Source organism: Mustela lutreola, chromosome 12 (assembly GCF_030435805.1).
Source record: "Mustela lutreola isolate mMusLut2 chromosome 12, mMusLut2.pri, whole genome shotgun sequence".
NCBI classification, from domain to species: Eukaryota; Metazoa; Chordata; class Mammalia; order Carnivora; family Mustelidae; genus Mustela; species Mustela lutreola.
The window spans coordinates 70,200,571-70,218,479 of NC_081301.1; the positions used below are offsets into that span (position 1 = coordinate 70,200,571).

The 17,909-nt window shown below is 40.7% G+C and overlaps 1 protein-coding gene across 9 annotated transcripts in view; it reads left to right on the plus strand.

Annotated features, from left to right (window-relative positions):
* The first annotated feature begins 1,280 nt into the window (after positions 1-1,280).
* Positions 1,281-17,909, plus strand: part of SLC35D2 (solute carrier family 35 member D2) — a 48,291-nt gene continuing 31,662 nt past the window's right edge. For 5 of the 9 annotated variants that reach the window (XM_059141377.1, XM_059141379.1, XM_059141381.1 and 2 more), the window contains exons 1-4: positions 1,282-1,511; positions 10,210-10,243; positions 12,517-12,603; positions 16,801-16,868. In XM_059141377.1, the coding sequence (XP_058997360.1) occupies positions 1,360-1,511; positions 10,210-10,243; positions 12,517-12,603; positions 16,801-16,868 (341 nt within the window). In that variant the 5' untranslated portion in view covers positions 1,282-1,359. Of the gene's footprint in view, positions 1,512-5,218; positions 5,352-10,209; positions 10,244-12,516; positions 12,604-16,800; positions 16,869-17,909 lie in introns of all 9 variants that reach the window. The other 4 variants (XM_059141382.1, XM_059141380.1, XM_059141386.1 and 1 more) reach the window with 3 other exon arrangements.

Consider the following 17,909-nt stretch of genomic DNA (forward strand, 5'->3'; position numbering starts at 1 on the left):
GCCTTTTTTTTTAAAGATTTTATTTATTTATTTATTTATTTGAGAAAGAGACAATGAAAGAGAGCATGAGAGAGGAGAAGGTCAGAGGGAGAAGCAGACTCCCCGTGGAGCTGGGAGCCGGAAGTGGGACTCGATTGGGGAACTCCAGGATCATGATCTGAGTGGAAGGCAGTCGTCCAACCAACTGAGCCACCCAGGCGTCCCACTTCCTTCCTTTCTTAGAACTAGTTATTTGTTACAAGTTCTGCTTTGGTTCTTGTAAGTGCTGAAAATGTTCATGGTTTTTCAGTGCTTACAACAGAAAAACAATTGTATGGCATCAACAGTTGGTGCAAACATTTCTTTCATTTGAAATTTTTAGCTTTTCTAAAAAGCTAAAATTTCAGATTTTTTAAGTTGATTATTGAGAATGAAAATATGGGACACTTATTTGAAAAAATGCTACATCATGTAGAATGTGGTCCAAGTAGGCAGTTTTGGGAGGCTCTCCTTCAAGGAACAACAAACACTGAAGAAGGTTGCTATTCACTTAGGAAAGCAGTGGGTCCTGAAGTTAAGGAGGGAACCAAGCCATAGAGCAGCTAGAGGCAAGAAAATACTTGAGACTTGGCACCCGCCTCAACCCCTGTTACTCCTACATATTTACTGGAGAGAAATGAACACAGACGTTCACACAAGAACTTGTACATTAAGGTTCATGGAAACATTTTGTAAAAAAAAGCCCTAAATAAAAACAACCAACATGCCCATCAACTGGTGAATGGATAAACTGTGGTCCTTCTCTGCAATTTAAATAGACTACGGGCTGTGGTAAAAGCCTTGAAAGTACTTACTAATATGAAATTTAAATAAAATTCTAGAAGAGGCCAATCTAACTCTGCAACAGAAATCTGAATGAGATGGGATTGCCTTCAGTGGGCACGAAGGGCACTATTTGAGGTGATTGGAAAGGTGTTGATTTGGGTAGTTACAAGGGTGTACACACCAAACAAAGAACGGTGGGCTCGTGAAACCTGCATTTTCCTTTACGTTAAAAAGTGTAGGGGGAAGAAAAAAGGCAAAACACACGCTCAGGCTAAACGGAAGCCTTGCTTCCCAGGAGGGCAGCTGGGGACGGGGAAGGGCGGCTCAACTCTCCCAAGCCCATTCCTGCAGTCTGTCGGTGCCAAGGAGGTCCGCGCCGCAGCCGCGGAGCACTCCCCGGAGGCGCGCACTCGGGGCGGCCGCGGCCCTTCCTGTTTCGGCCGCGCCCTCTGGCGGGCGGGCCGCAGGCGGGGACGGAACTGGGGCGGGGCGGGCCGGAGCGCCGCGAAGGGCGGCGGAGGGCTGCGGGCTCCCGGCTGCGGGCGGCCGTGGAACATGACGGCCGGCAGCCAGGCCGAGGGCGCGGACCTCGACCCCGCCTCCACGCGGCTGCCCTCCCGGCTGGCCAAGCTGCTGTCGGCGCTTTTCTACGGGACTTGCTCCTTCCTCATCGTGCTGGTCAACAAGGCACTGCTGACCACCTATCGGTGAGGAGGACCTCAGGGGGCCGGGCGGGGGCCGCGGGGCGCCCGGTCCCGGGACCTTCCGGCTCCCGGTGCCGCGCGAGGTCCCGGGGCGAGGGCGCGGCGGGGCTGCCCCTGCCCTCCCAGCACTCCGGCCGCGCCCGGGTCCGCGGGCTGACTGGGACGGAGAGCGCGGAGTCTTCCTGCTGACTCCAAAGCCAACGGCGTCAGCTGGGACCTTCGCAGGTTTCTAAAATCCAGATCCCAACCTAACAGTAATTTGCCCCACTGCTTACCGCTGCTGTAAGACACTGCATATCTGTGCTTGCAGAGCTACACCCCAAAGAGAGCTACACCCCAAAGCTTTCCAAGGTACCGGTGAGCTGGAACAAGTGATCTGAATGCTAACCTTAAAGGAGAATAGTTCTCTACAAAGATCTAGATGTTCCACTATCAGATGAGTCTTGAGCCCGGACGTGCCTTGTTTGGTCTTTCATTCTCAAATTACCAGTGCATTGAGGGAAAACAATGAGAAGTTCACATGATGTACTTTTTTGGATTAGTGTGCCCTAAGCCAGATTTGTGGCTCCTTGAGCCTATTTATAAGGACTAGAAATTCCTGTTTAATTCTGCTATCCTTACAGCAGCAGTGAAAGCACTGTGGATTTAGATCCAGCTAAACCATCTAATAGCTGTGCCTCTTGGGCTACACTCATAGTGAGCAGTTTTCTTAGAAGCCAAAGCTGGATAATTACAAGCCTGTTAATTACCTCCCAGAGCTTTGCAGGAGCTGCCGTAAGTGAGAGGGCCTTTGTAAACCATACTGTGCTGCAAAATCGTGAAATCATAGTTTTATAAAGAGCTTAAAAGAGACCTCAGAGAACATCTTCACCTTTTTTCTTTTATACTTGAGACAGCTGAGACCCACAGAAGCTTGGCTGGTTACATCTCCAACAGTTGGCTCCTGAGCACCTACTATGTGCCAAGCCCATTGTAGGCACCGCAGAAGCAGCTGTGATCAGCACAGAAATCCCAGCCCCCACCTCTCACCACCCCCAACCCCACACCAGAGATTCTATACTAGTGGTAGAGACTGAAAAGAAGTGGGTTCATGAATAATCAGGGTGATTTCAGGTGTGGTATGAGAGTTCCTGGGGAGGAGTGGTTGCACGAGAGCCTTCGAAGCTGAAGGGAATGTGAGGAAGGGGGCATGAGTTTGGTCTGCTGGAGGAAATGAGTGAGAACATGGAAGGAGGTGAGAGAGAAATGAGGGGGGAGGGAGGCAGGGAAGGCAGGATCAGATCCTTCCTTCATTCAGTAGTAATTATTAAGCACCTGTTATGGGCCAGGCACTGTTCTAGGCACCTGAGATATAGAAGTGAATAAAGCAGATCAAAATCCCAAATGTGATGAAGCAAATATCCATCCTCCTAGAGTTTACATGGAGCTTTCTAGTGAATCAGTAAATAAACTGATAGAATTTATGTTATCTCAGATGCAGTTGTGTGGTCAGGAGAAAAACGTAAGGCATGAAAGGGAGTTAGGGAGTGTGGGCATGGGAAAGAGTTTGCTGTCTCATGTGATCAGTGAAGCTTTGCTGAGGAGGTGACATGCCAGCCAAGAGTTGGGTGAGGTGAGGGAAATGAGAGAAGAACATTGCAAACATGAAAGAGAAAGGTGTTTGGGTGGGGTTGGTACTAGGTGAGGTCCCAGGGTAATGAATTGCTATATCGTATAGGGCCTATGAAGCAGCCGTGCAAACCATTAGAAGGTGTTGATTGGAGGAGTAACATGAACTAAATCCCTCTGGCTGCTGTGTTGAAAGGAGGTATTGGGGGACCAGGGAGGAAGCAAGGAAACTAGGATAAATAGTTTTAATTTTAGTCTAAATGCATTTGGGTGTCCCTTAGAAGGTTTTAGCATGAGGAGTGATATGACATGATTTGTGAGATTAAAGAGATTTCTTTGGCTGGTGGGTGGTTGGAGAACTGATGGCACTGGAATAAGGGAGAGGAGCTAGGAAGCAATTTTTCTAGATAATTCTAAGAGATGGCTTTGGGAGTGGGGTGAGGGGTAGCGGCAGATATGGAGAAAGAGAGAGATTTGGGATATTTTTTTGGTGATCCTACAGACCTAACGAGGTCTCGACCACTGTGTTGCAAGTATGCTTGTTGGTGTCCATGGAAAACCTAAATGCTGCCTCAAAAAAATTAGAATGAACATATAACTAAACTTGTATTATTTAACACATACAAGGCAAGCTAAGTGAAGAAAAAGAAAACTTAAGACATCTATGATAAGAAAAACAAGAGGATAGTATTAAGAGGGTTGTTTGGGAATGGTTGACAATTATGTTGGATAAAATTTGAAGGTCAGTCTCAATTTTCTGCCCTTGAATGAGCTGTGTGCTCTCTGGCCATGGCGGTTAACTGCCTCCAAAAACATGTGTCTTGTTGGAAGCAGGGGCCAGTAAACACTGGTTAAGTGCTTTGAAGATGAAGGGCAGTATCCAACTGGAAAGAATTATTATTATATGAGACACCTCATGCTCTAGTCTTTCCATCTTTAAAATTTTGAGTTCCATGATTGAAGGAGGAAATGGAGTTTTTGTCTCTGCAAGGTGAAACTCTTTCAATCCTTAGAAGTAAATATTTCACATATCCGTAATGTAATATACAATCGGAGAACCCTATTCCAATAACATTGTTTGTTCTCTCATCTCAAAATGCTTTAGGAGCACATTTTTGAGGGGAAGAGGGTTGGGTTAATTTTGTTACAACAATAAACCATAGAAATCTGATCCAAACATTAGTTGTTTGAAGATAGAATGTCGCGTTGTGGAATAGAAGGAAGGACATTTCAATAATTACTAATCCACAGGGTCATGAGAAGGTAGCTCAAAGGATGTTTTTTCTTTTCCATTTTGAACAGATTGTTTCTGTTTGGGGTATAAGACTGATGGGTGGTCTTTGTTCTTTGTTTTGTTAGACTTCTTTGGTTCATTGTAATGCTAGATTTATCTGATTGCACAGAGAGGTCTTTGAAGGATGTGAACTCTCAGACCCTGTTAAGGTGAGAGGGGAAAAGCAAGGTCATCTAAGAGTCTGTGGCCAGTTGGTTATACCAGTGGGTCTTTGGAATCAGATTCATGAGGGTTGTGCAGGTGGTCTGGGTCGGCTTTTTTGGTTGTCATTGTAATATACTGTTCTCTATGACATGCAAGAATTTATAATGGAGCTTAATAAAAATATAAAGCTTAGTTGTATTTAGTTTGACAAACATTTGCTGTATGTCTTCTTCTTTATGCATCCCAGGACTTTGGGGATTATTTAGCACAGTGCTTTCCAAACCTGCCTGGGAGCGTGAATTACTTGGAGAGGTTTTTATAAAAGCTATTGAATTGAGTCTCCAGCGGTGGGAACAAGGAAATTCATATTAAAAACAAAACCCACTTGAAATTTTCTCTTACTCTGATGAAAACCTGTTCTCTCCAGAAGATGCAGCTCCCTTGGCCCCTGGAAGCAGCTGGATCTTGGTTTTACCCTGGGTCTGGCCAGGAGGTGAGGTTGGGTCCTCATGCTTCCCCAATGGCCAGGCTCCATGTTCTCCAAAAAGTAGAGGGACCACTGCTTGTGGTTCTCTACAGTGGCTCTTGAGCTCCTGTCATTCACGTAACAAAGTGTCCTGGTCTTCCTCTCCCCCTGGACTGTCGTCAACCTTGGGGACTTCAGGATCCACGGACGAACCCTCTCAGCTGGTGCAGCCCCGCTTCCTGCAGTCACTCCCAGGGCCATGTGCTTGGCGTGACCTGCCAGGTGTCCACACTCCACCCTGCCTCCAGCTCGTGTCTGCACATCCCACCCTGCGAGTCCTTCCTCAGTCCCACTGGGGCAGCATTAATCCAGCACAGCCTACCACCTGCCTCTCTCCTTCAGCACGGAGCAGCGCAGACTGTTGTGGGAGGAAAACCACTTCTGATCTGACTGGGTTGACTTTAAAAGGATGATTATGAAGCTTACCCAGCTCTCCTTCCTACCCCGTTGTTTCTTCTGGGGGCTTGCTTTCCTCATCTCAGAAGCAACTCCTTCACGCTTTCTCCTTCATCCTAAAACTTCCCACACACCCCACACTCCCCATCTCTGCTACTATTGAGAAAGTAAAAGCCATCAAAGAGGCCCTCACCTTACCCTTGCTGGTAGGATGTAGGGACTCTTTGGTCCCTGTGGAAGGTCTAGCTCTCTTCTTCCACAGGTCTGCTCTTCCAGCTCCTTCTGTCTCCACCTCTGTGCTGCCCTTGGAAACATGTTCAGGTTTCTTAAGAGAAAGTAACCCATACTCGATCCCTCATGGACCCTCATTTCTCTGTTCCTTTCAGAGTCTGACTGTTGAGAAGTTGTGTACCCATGGTCTTCACTTCCTCACATTCACTAGTATAAGAATTCATTTAAAAAATTGGAGGTTATTGGGGTGCCTGGGTAACTCAGTCCTTAAGCAACTGCCTTTGGCTCAGATCATGATCCCAGAGTCCTGGGATCAAGCCCTGCATCAGGCTCCCTGCTCCTCGGGCAGCCTGCTTCTCCCTCTCCCACTCCCCTGCTTGTGTTCCCTCTTTCGCTGTGTTTCTCTCTGTCAAATAAATAAATAAAATCTTTAAAAATTTAAATACATAAATGTACAAAGAAGATAATAATAATTATATTCCCACCTACCTAGAATCAATATCTTGAAATATCTACTAAAAACAATTTTTCTGAATGTAAGCTCTGTGGCCAGTGTGGGGCTTGACCTCATGAACCTGAGATCAAGAGTCACATCATCCACTGACTGAGCTAGCTACATGCCTCTCTCTCTCCTTTTTTTTTTTTTCCCAAGAAAAATCATTCTGGCATGATCATTACAAAGAATTTAAACAGAAGAAAAATATTAAGGTGAAATTTTAAGAAATACCACTAAATACTTAGTATTTTAGAAATACTAAGAAATATGTACTAATATTAAGGAGGCTCAGTCATTAAGCATCTGCCTTTTGCTCAGGCCATGATCCCCCTAGGATCCAGCCCCTCATGGGGCTCCCTGCTCGGCGGGAAGCCTGCTTCTCCCTCTCCCTCTCTCCCTGCTTGTGTTCTCTCTCTCGCTGTCTCTCTCTGTCAAAGAAATAAATAATTAAAAAAAATACTATGAAGATGTATAGATTACTTTTTAAATATATACATCTTAGATATAGATATATAGGCATATATCATATACATATATATATGTATATTTATCCATTCATCTGTCAGTGAACATCTGGGCTCTTTCCATATTTTGGCTATTATGGACATTGGAAAGAAGGGCTTTAATTTAATTATTTTTTCAAGTATCACCTAGGTGCCCTCCCAGCACTTTTCATGGTGAAAAGTTTCAAGCATACAGAAAAATGGAGAACAGACATCACTGAAGTGCAGTAATGAACATTTTATTATATTTGCTTCCCCCCAGCCATTGAAAGTAAGTTGCAAACATCCTGATTCTGCACTCCAGTTTTGGGGGTGCATATATTTTAACATGTCTCTCCTGAAATAGTCTCCTGCATAGTATCATTTTTGCTTTTAACAAATTTTAATGATTTCCTAAAGTAATCTAATACCAAATATATAATCATCCCAGTTGTCCCAAGATATTTTTATGGTTGTTTTAAACATTTAAATCAAGATCCAGTCAGGGTTCATGAAATGCATTGAGTTATGTCTTTATAGTTTATTTTAATCTAGAAAAGTTCCTCATCCCATTTCTTCCCCATGATACTGACTTTTTGAAAAGCCTGGGCCAGGTATTTTATAAAATGTCCCACATTATGGATTGTCTGATTTATGTTTTGAAGGCTTGCTTAGCTTATTTCCCAACTGAACTTTAGATCTAAGAGCTTGATTACATCCAGACTAAACCTTTTTGGCAAGGGTGCTGCATTGCTGACCCTGTGAACTCTTATTATATCATTTCGGGGCTGTCATCTTAGCTGCTTTTGAAGGCTTATTTAAGTGGGGATTGCAAGTTGCACATATGCATGAAATTTAGTTTTTTTCTTCTTAAGATTTTAAAAATTTATTTATCTGACAGAGATCACAAGTAGGCAGAGAGGCAGGCAGAGAGAGAGAGGAGGAAGCAGGCTCCCCGCTGAGCAGAGCCCAATGCAGGGCTCAATCCTAGGCCCCTGGGATCATGACCTGAGCTGAAGGCAGAAGCTTTAACCCACTGAGCCACCTAGGTGCCCCATGAAATTTAATTTTAACTGAATTTCAGATATAGATTTCTTCACTACAAGTGCTAGTATTTCTTAAAAGATCCCTCTTAGATGAAGAGGTCATGAAAAACATTAAGAAGTTGATCTCATCAGCACATCTGGATGGCTCACTTGGTTCAGTTCAGTGTCTGCCTCCAGCTCCAGTCACGGTGGGCTGGGGCCCCACATCAGCTTCCCACTCAACAGGGAGTCTGCTTGTCTCTCTCCCGCCGCCCCTCCCTCTGCCTCTGCTCTTTCTCTCTCTCTCAAATAAATAAATAAAATCTTAAAAAAAAAAAAGGTTGATCTCATCATGTTTATTTTGTAAACACATTTCAGTTTAAGACTTCCCTGCTATGAAGGATGAAGATACTTGCGTGGTTCTTCCTGTCTCCCCTCCTCCCCTCCACATCTTGTTTTATATGAAGCAAACTGTTGTGTAATTATAATCCCACAGCTGTTTGAATCTGTTCTATATTTAAATGGAGATAGTAATCAGCAACAACCTTTTTACCACAATGTCTCCATTCCTAAATTTATTGTTTTGATTTCATTCCTAATTGGTGGATTCCATTGTCAGGTAGGGTTTTTTGTTTTTGTTTTTTTAAAAAAATGGGTTTCATGGCTGCTGCTTTACTTAGGTTGAAGAGTCTTTATTTTTATTTTATTTTATTTTTTAAATTTATTTGACAGAGAGACAGCGAGAGAGGGTATACAAGCAGGGGGAGTGGGAGAGGGAGAAGCAGGCTTCTGGCAGAGCAGGGAGCCCGATGTGGGGCTTGATCCCAGGACCCTGGGATCATGACCTGACCTGAAGGCAGCCGTGGATCTAAAAGCCGTGCTTTTAGATCTGAAGATTCAGTCTATTTATTTTCCTTGCATCAACAAATTTGCTATTTATCTTTGAATCATTTTCTTTCTTTCTTGAATTCCTTCTTTTCCTGTATTATATTTTCCCCTAACCTGGCCTCTTTGTCTGTGTTCTTGTCGTTTCACCGTTTATGTTGCTGTCTTGTGATCTCATTTGCAGTGACAGGTTATGTTCTCTGGCAAGCAGACTCTGAGAGGCGGAGGAAGTATACTGAGGAGAGCTCTTAGGATGCATTCCTGAGGAAGAGTGAGGGAAGTCGGATTTGGCTGTAGTGCAAGCACAGCAAAGCCTGATTCCAGGGGCTGTGGAGCTGGGATGGCCCAACAGACCAATCCTGAACTAGGGTAGGGACCCTGGCCTTTCAGACTTTTTGTACAGACCAGAGATCGGAATGCAGGAGACTCACAGGGAGGGTGTTTACTATTTGACAAGATAGCCTTCCTCAGCTGAGGATGTTCTTGGGCAACTGGGGGAATAAATGCTCAGTCCAGAGGGAGTCTGGATGGCAAAAATGGCATCCAGCCCTTGGAATTAGTTTTATTCTCCTGGTGGTCCTGTCCATTCATTCCATTTCCTTTGATAAGTTAAGTCCATTCTTTACTGTCTTCTTGCCCTCGCTGAAATCGGTGACATACAGATTGGGGGGTGTATGTGTGTGGGGGGTGGTATTTCCCTCTATTGTAGTAGCCTGAGGAATGGCTGGGAGACAGTGCAGTGCTGCCTTGTTAAAAATGTTGTGAAGCAGGGGTCAGGATTGTGTATCTAAAGTACCAGTGCCATTTGTTGAAAGACCGTCTTTCCCACACTGCTCTACGCTATCTTCTTTGTCACATATGTGTGTATCTGTCCTTATCTCTGTTCTTGAACCATTTAGAATCTCTAAAAGTTAGAGAGAGAGTTTTATTCGAGTCCAAGTTAGGATAGCTGCCTGAGAAACATGCTCTTCACAAGGAAGAAAGAGCTCCAGAGAATGAACAGTTTTTACAGGGTTATATATTGTTTTTATGTCTTGTAAAAGCTCAAAAGATTATATATGAACATACAGGCAAGAATCACAAGTTTTTTCTTCTCATCAATTGTAATCTTTTTTTTTTTTTTAAGATTTTATTTATTTATTTATTTGACAGAGAGAAATCACAAGTAGGCAGAGAGGCAGGCAGAGAGAGATAGAGAGGAGGAAGCAGGCTCCCTGCTGAGCTGAGAGCCCGATGTAGGACTCCATCCCAGGACCCTGAGATCATGACCTGAGCCGAAGGCAGCGGCTTAACCACTGAGCCACCCAGGCGCCCTCATCAATTGTAATCTTTAATTAGCCTTTTATTAGATTTGTTCCTGGGTATATTATTATTATTATTATTATTAAGAGATTTTATTTATTTGAGAATGAGAGAGAATATGAGTGAGGGGGGAGGAGCAAAGGGAGAGAGAGAAGCAGGCTCCCTGCTCAATCCTACGATCCCAGGGTCATGGTCAGTCTAAGATTTTTTTTTTCAGTCTAAGATTTTTTAATAACTCCTGACATTATGTATTATAGACAGTCTGCAAACTTTTGTCAGTTGTTAAAATTGTTATTCTGTGTTTTTAAACAGATTCCCATCACCAATTTTTCTTGGAATTGGGCAGGTAAGTGAAAAAGAAAAATTAACTGCTTAATTAGTTGTCATCATACATGATGAAATTTTAGTGCTTTTGTTTAAGACCATGGTTTACAGATTCATTCAACTGGCAGAGAGCCAGAGGATCATGGTACTTTTGGTGAAACAGCATTAATTTTTTTTTAAAGATTTTATTTATTTATTTGACAGAGATCAGAAATAGACAGAGAGAGGCAGGCAGAGAGAGAGGGGGAAGCAGGGTCCCTGCTGAGCAGAAAGCCCCATGGGGCTTAATCCCAGGACCCTGAGATCATGACCCAAGCTGAAGGCAGAAGCTTTAACCCACTGAGCCACCCAGGTGCCCTGAAACAGCATGAAATATTGACATATCTTATGTCTTTCTATAATTTAGGAAATGTTGTATTTTCAGGAAAAAAAAAAAAACCAAATCAAACAACTACTTGTTTCAGCTTCCTTAATTGGATTTAATTACCCTAAAAAAACTAGGGGCCAGAAGACTGAAAGCTTCCAAGGCCTGGTGGGCAACGAATGGGTTTGAAGCCTGGGGTAGGACTAGGAGCACAGTTCCTCCAGTTGAAGTGTGCTATTTGTACTCAGTTTAAGCCACTGTGCTGAGAGGAAAAGGGTTGGGGAGATGAGATTGGGTTATTATACACCCTTATTATCAAAACCCTGTAGGTGTTTCAAAAGGCAGGGGTTTTGAATGTTTACATCAAATTTGTAAATGCTGGCAACACGTTCCAATTTTTACAAAACTCTCTATGGGCCTAACTAAACATGCTTGTATTTTGCTTCCTGCAGTTTGTGATTTTTTCGTTCTCAAGTATAAAGATGAGGTTGGATAAGCTTTCAGACTAACCTCATTTGGCTCCTTCTGAAATTTCCCATTAATATTAATTCATAGCTTGTTTACTCTCTTGGTCATATGCTGGTGATTTCTGGTAGACAAGTGGAAACAGGCACCAAAGGCACATTTTTGATATGTTTGTTTGGTTTTGCTTTAATTTACAGGGAAAAAAATGTAAAATTAGGAAAATTGTATCTGTTAACTAAATTTTTAATTGTGAGTCTTGAAAAGGATGTCATTTATATGATTAAATATTATTCTGGTTAAATGTTTTGCTGATAAGTCACTCTTTACAACATAATTTTAGGGAAAAAGTAGTAAGAAATCAATATTTTCCTTAAGGTCAAAAATAGATTGTCTTAGTGTTTCAATGTGTCTTAGTGTTCAAAATAGGCAGAAAAAAGTACTTTAAAAGATCAGTGAATATGTGATAATGTGCCCTTAGTAATCCCCAAGGCAGATAAATTCACTGGCTTACTCCAAGCCTTTCTGATATGCAATTTGTGTGGAAAGAGAGCAGCAGACCCAATTTAAAAAGTCTGAGTTGCAGAATATTTTAAATAAGGGTTAGTATATTTCTGTAAGAATTACAAAGTAAGTTATAAATATAAACTATAATTATAATTCAAGATGGGCTCATGTTATATTAATCTATCATAAGTATTACATTTGTAAACTCATTAAGCTCAAGGATTAGGATGATAATCATGTTGAAGTAGTTCTTAAATTTTTGCATCATAATATGGAGAAAATTAAGTAAGTTCTAAAATTTGCATAGGAAAATGATATTAAAATTTTTTACTAAAAAATTAAAATTTTGTATTCATAATGATAATCTGGAGTATTTCTAATATACTTGCTATACTCCAGGTTAATAGGGTTTGAATGAGACATTTTTGCAGGACTGGCTTGATTGAAGAGAAAAATAAATCCCTTTTAAAACTGCTTTTCTCTTAATTGTCTTCTGTGTTACAGGAATACTGGACATCACAGAAAGTGTGTTTATCTGTAGAGTTTGCCCCCTCAAGGGAGCCCCAGTCTCTATGTGGAAAGGGGACCATATGCTCTACACAGGAAATATGGTCCAGAATCAAGGAGTGGCCTCTCTAACTGTAGTCACTCTGGCCAGTTTTGGGGACGCCATTTCTTTTTTCCCCCTCTGTCACTGTTCCTTGAGCCCCTTGAGACAATATGTATACATGTGAGCTATTTGATTTTATACTTTTTGCCTATAGTTCTGATGGAATTTATACATTGACAAAAAAATAATTTTTAATACTCTAGGAAATAGTTATTATTTGGAACCTAGAAAATGGATTTTTCTGAATAATATTTTCTTTTTGATGAATGTGTTTTCTTCTAATGATGTCTTTGTACCTCAGTCTTTCCAGGTATTTTGCTAAAGTTTCTCCCTCCCCCTCTTTTTTTTTTAGATGGCAGTGACCATAATGATACTGTATGTATCCAAACTAAATAAACTAATTCATTTCCCTGATTTTGACAAGAAAATTCCTGTGAAGGTATGTGATGATAAGTACATAGAGCTTTGATGGAACATGTGAAAATGCTATAGAATTTAAATGGATCTAAGAAAACATGTCAATTTCCACACGCAGTGTGCTTCCTGCTTACACTGAGTAGAGACGACTTCTTCTTCTTCAAGATTTTATTTATTTGACAGAGATTTTATTTATTTGACAGAGAGATACATAGCGAGAGAGGGAACACAAGCAGGGGGAGGGGGAGAGGGAGAAGGAGGCCTCCTGCTGAGCAAGGAGCCTGATGGGGCTCGATTCCAGGACCCTGGGATCATGACCTGAGCTGAAGGCAGCCGCCTAACGACCAAGCCAGCCAGACGTCCCTGGGTAGAGACTTCTTAATAGAGATACTGTATTACTCATTCAGTTGTTCATTAACGTAATGTAATAATAGTGGAAGTACGTGCTCAAGAACTGACATTAAATAAATACTTATGTCTTCTGAAAAGGCAAAGCCCTACCAGGAATTGGTAAGTTTTTTGCTAAAAAAAAAAAACAGATAGTAGATATTTAGGCTTTGTGGGCTAGACTGTCTCTGTTGGAACTATTCAGCTCTGCCACTGTATCATGATATATAAATGAATTGCTGTGATTATGTGATAATAAAACTTCATTTACATAGACAAAACTGGTCCAAATTTGACTCTTTGGCCTTACTTTTCTGATCTTGGTTTAAGTTTTCATTTTTAACTTGGATTGATAAAGCATAAAACCTGACTTTCCTTCCTAGAATTTGGAATAGAACTACCTTTCTTGAACAGTTGCTGGCTCAATAAACAGTTGTTATAAGCCAGGCATTTAATTCTTAGAGAAATTCTATACAATAGGTAGTATTAACTGGATTATGATGGCATTTTTTGGATTTAGGGATGTTAAATCAGCCTGTCAGTTCCTTGAGGGTGAGGACCTCACATGGCTTCTTCACTACCACATCTCTAAGGCCTGGAAAGACACTGGCATCTATCACTAGGTTATTCAATTAGACTGACCAAGCACATGGGTAGAGCATCAATAATCAGGGACATTCACAATAAGAGAAAAACAAAATATTGAAGTGTAACGAAAGCTATAAACACAATCATAACTGGAAAAATCAGAATATCGTTGGGTTTGCTTATACTTAGTTTAGGATATACTATAATTTTAAACATTTTGAAATTGTGAAAAATGATCTATATGTAGGGAAAAAGGCATCATTCATGAATGTGTAATTGCATGAATAATAAGCTATGCGGTCATTACCTAGGTCAAGAGATAGGACCACAATTTTCCTTATGAACTATTCTGACTTCTGTGTAATACTTTTCTTGCTTTCTTTGAAATTGTTCTAATATGCATTCCTGAATTATGTTTTGCTGAGTTAGTTTTGCGATTATTGAATGTTCTGGGAAGAGAATACTGTTCTTAACATCCTTAGCGTTGGATCTCAGTGCACATGTATTAGTCAGCCAGGACTTCCATAACAGAATACCACACTGAGGGGCTTAAACAACAGGAACGAGTTTTCTCACAGTTCTGGTGGCAAAAAAAGTCCAAGATCAAGGTGTCAACAGACTTGGTTTCTGGTGAAAGTTCTTTCCTTGGTGTGTAGACCACTGCCATTTTTCTGTGTCCTGATGTGGCCTTTACTTTGTTTGTGCACACTCCTGGTATATCCTCTTCTTAGAAGGACCTCGGACCTTGGATTAGGCCCCATCCTTATGATATAACCTTAATTACCCCTTAAAAACCCTATCTCCAAATATAGTCACATGGGGTTAGGGCTTCAAAATATGATTTTTAAAGACAATTTAGCCTAAAATGATACTTGTGGCATGAATTTCTCTTGGAGGCATATCAGGAAGTGGAATGGTTGACTCCTATCCTATGCACATCTGCAACTTGAGTAATTAATGTCAGTGTTCTCCAAAGTTGTTGTACCAGTTCACACTGCTGATAAAAGTGCATGAAAGTCCCTGTTGCTCCACATTCTTGCCAATCCTTGATATGTCAGTTGTTTTATTTATTTCTTTACTTTTTTTAACTTTATGCTATTTTAATTACTGTGTGTCAATATGTCATTCATTTTAAATTGTGCTGATCTGGTGGGTGTATAATGACTTGGCTTTTATTTGCATTTTCTTGGTTATCAGTGAGATTTTTCTTTCTTTCCTTTTTTTTTTAAACTATGTTATGTTATTCTTTCCTTTCTGCATCCCCCATTTTCCACTTTCCTCCTTATTAAAGTACCTCCTTTAGAATGTACTAATGGTCAGTTAAATTCCCTTAGGTTTTGTCTGTAAAAGACGATGGTTTTCCTTTGCTTTTGAAAGATACTCTTGCCTTCTAACTTAATAGATCTTGGAGCATGCAATTCTGCTGTCTTCTGGCTTCCATTGTTTTTCTCTGGGTTTCTGTTCTCACTTAAGTTTTGGCCTGGGGACTCACTATCTCCCCACATACTTTTATGAAGGTTTTAAGTTATTTTACATAGCATTTTAAATTGTTTTCAGTGGAGAGATTAACACAAACAATCTAGTCCACTGTTTCTAAAAACTGGAAGTCAGTATTGTTTTTATTTTGAATTATATATGGAAAGGGGGGGCAACTGATTCTTTTCAATGCCTAAGAACTTCTAAAGTTGTAATATCTGAGCAGTGCTATTGTTGAGCCGGGGTAGGCTGCCAACCAGAATGCTATTAATGAAGAGGGGAAGGTCCTGGATCTAAGGTCCTCTCTTCTTTGTGTCTTCTTTCTTGAGCAAATCTCCTGATAATAAAATTTTATAATTCTTTGGGGGATAGATGACAATTACTATTTCAAAATCCTTCAAAGAATATCTTATCTGAGTTACTGCTTAATGTCTTTTTAGTGGAAGAAGAAATGCTAGACTCACCAGGATAGCTATGGGTTATCATATCAGTCAAAAAGTTCTCCCAGTTATTGTGTGACCTTATGAAAGGGTATATATATATATATATATATATATATATATATAAAATATATATATATATAATATATATATATATATATATAATATATATATATAATATATATATATATATTTTTCATTCATAGGTCTTCCATTTTGTGTGTTTGTTCAGTATGTTTTGAACAATATTTCTCTTGACAATCAGAAAACAGTTCAGGAGCTCAGAGCTCAGGAAACCTAATTCAAGTACTGCTGTACATTGTTTAACCTTGGTAGATATGTAATCATTCTAGGCCTTGAAAACAAATAAAGTAACTCCACAGTAATGTGGCTGGTAGACACAACTTTTTGAAGGATCACCAGCCTTGTGACATTCCAGTGAGATAGGAATCTTTGCTGTCATCCAAAAAAGTGCATAATGCATAGATAACAAGTTTGTACACCTTCTCTAGGGGCCATCTGAACCTGAGGCACGAACTACAAATATCCCTCCTCAACTCAGCAATGCAGCCAGGGGTCTACACTTAAGAGAGGTGCTTGTTGGGTATTCATCCTTTCTGATGGAGGCATAATACTCCGTGCCTCCATCAGAAAGGATGAATGAATACCCAACTTTTGCAGCAACATGGACGGGACTGGAAGAGATTATGCTGAGTGAAATAAGTCAAGCAGAGAGAGTCAATTATCATATGGTTTCACTTATTTGTGGAGCATAACAAATAACATGGAGGACATAGGGAGATGGAGAGGAGAAGGGAACTGAGGGAAATTGGAAGGGGAGGTGAACCATGAGAGACTATGAACTCTGAAAAACAACCTGAGGGTTTTGAAGAGGCGGAGAGGTGGAAGGTTGGGGTACCAGGTGGTGGGTATTAGAGAGGGCACGGATTGCATGGAACACTGGGTGTGGTGCAAAAACAATGAATACTGTTATGCTGAAAATAAATAAAAAATTAAAAAAAAAAAAAAAGAGAGGTGCTTGTTGAGAGCCTCCCTTTAGGGAGATAGTCTGCCAGTGTTGATAAGGTCAACGTTTCCATTTCAGCACAGATCCACTCCACCACACCATGATTATAGATATCATTGCCCACCTAACTATTTTGGTCACATGGAGAAACTCATGATGTGTTTTAGATTGTGGGAAATTCACAGTTGTTACAGGGAAATAGACTCAAATGATTTGCTTACTGACAGGAAGTGTCACCATTATGTGAAAGAAAATCGTTATTGGAGTTCTAATCAAATATTCTTCCTTTTTTTTATGGAAGCTGTTTCCTCTGCCTCTCCTCTACGTTGGAAACCACATAAGTGGATTATCAAGCACAAGTAAATTAAGGTAGAGTGCAGGAGAATGGTTGATGGGAGGTTTTTGACTCATTTATTTCCAGTGGTACAAAGACCAAATTTGATTTTGAATATACTGCCTGGGCTACATACAGAAGACAATCATATTTACCAGTTTAAGAAAACTAAGTGGAGTTTTGAGTTTAATTTGCTTATATTTTTAGAAAACTTAAAAAGCTGATGTTTTTCCTTTTTATTCAAGTCTGAACATAGAATGTGAGATCTGTGGGCATCAAGACAGAGAATGTCTGACTTATCCAGGTGGATTTATTTATATTGTATAACCAATATCCAATACACTTATATGAATGGGTTTGAGTAACTGGTTTTATCATGGTTTTGTAAAATCAGGAACATCCTGTCAGATTTAGTAGGTCAGGTTTAGTCCAGAGAAAAATAAGGGACAGATGTTATTTTTAAGTGTGTTAAATACTTCTGAAATTTGCATTTCCATGTGTTTTAGGGTCCTTTGATTAACTACTTTTGTTAAAGGTCACTATAAAAATGGAAATGGAAGTATAGAAAGACCAAGCCACTCTCTACACTGGAAAACTTGGATGCGAGCTGTGTAGCCTAACTAACACATATGAATGCAGGTATAAATAACGAGAAAATGAAGTTTGTGCAAAGGATGACAGAGATTGAGGAAAACCTTGTTAGTTTGGTGAGAGCAACAGGGGGCAAGTAGAAAGTAGACCAGAAGGAGAAGGTCAGATAAAACAGACAACTGAAATCAGACCTGTCATCTTTCCTCTTGTTTGGAAAGGACAGGTTGTGATTATGGAAAACAAAATGTGAAATGTTGGTTGTAGTTATACATTTTAGTTGTTTTTTTTTCCTTGTTTATTTGTTTGTTTCTTTCTTTCTTTCACTCAGGACAATCAGTTTTCCTTATTTGTCTCAAATTTGTGTTAAAGTGTCTTGTGGTAGGTGCTATCCTTATGTTACCATGTATCCTGTTGGCCTGTCTCTGAGTGAGTGCACCTGCCGCTGCCCCTCACGCTGAAGGGCTTTGGGGGTCTCTGCTTCCTAG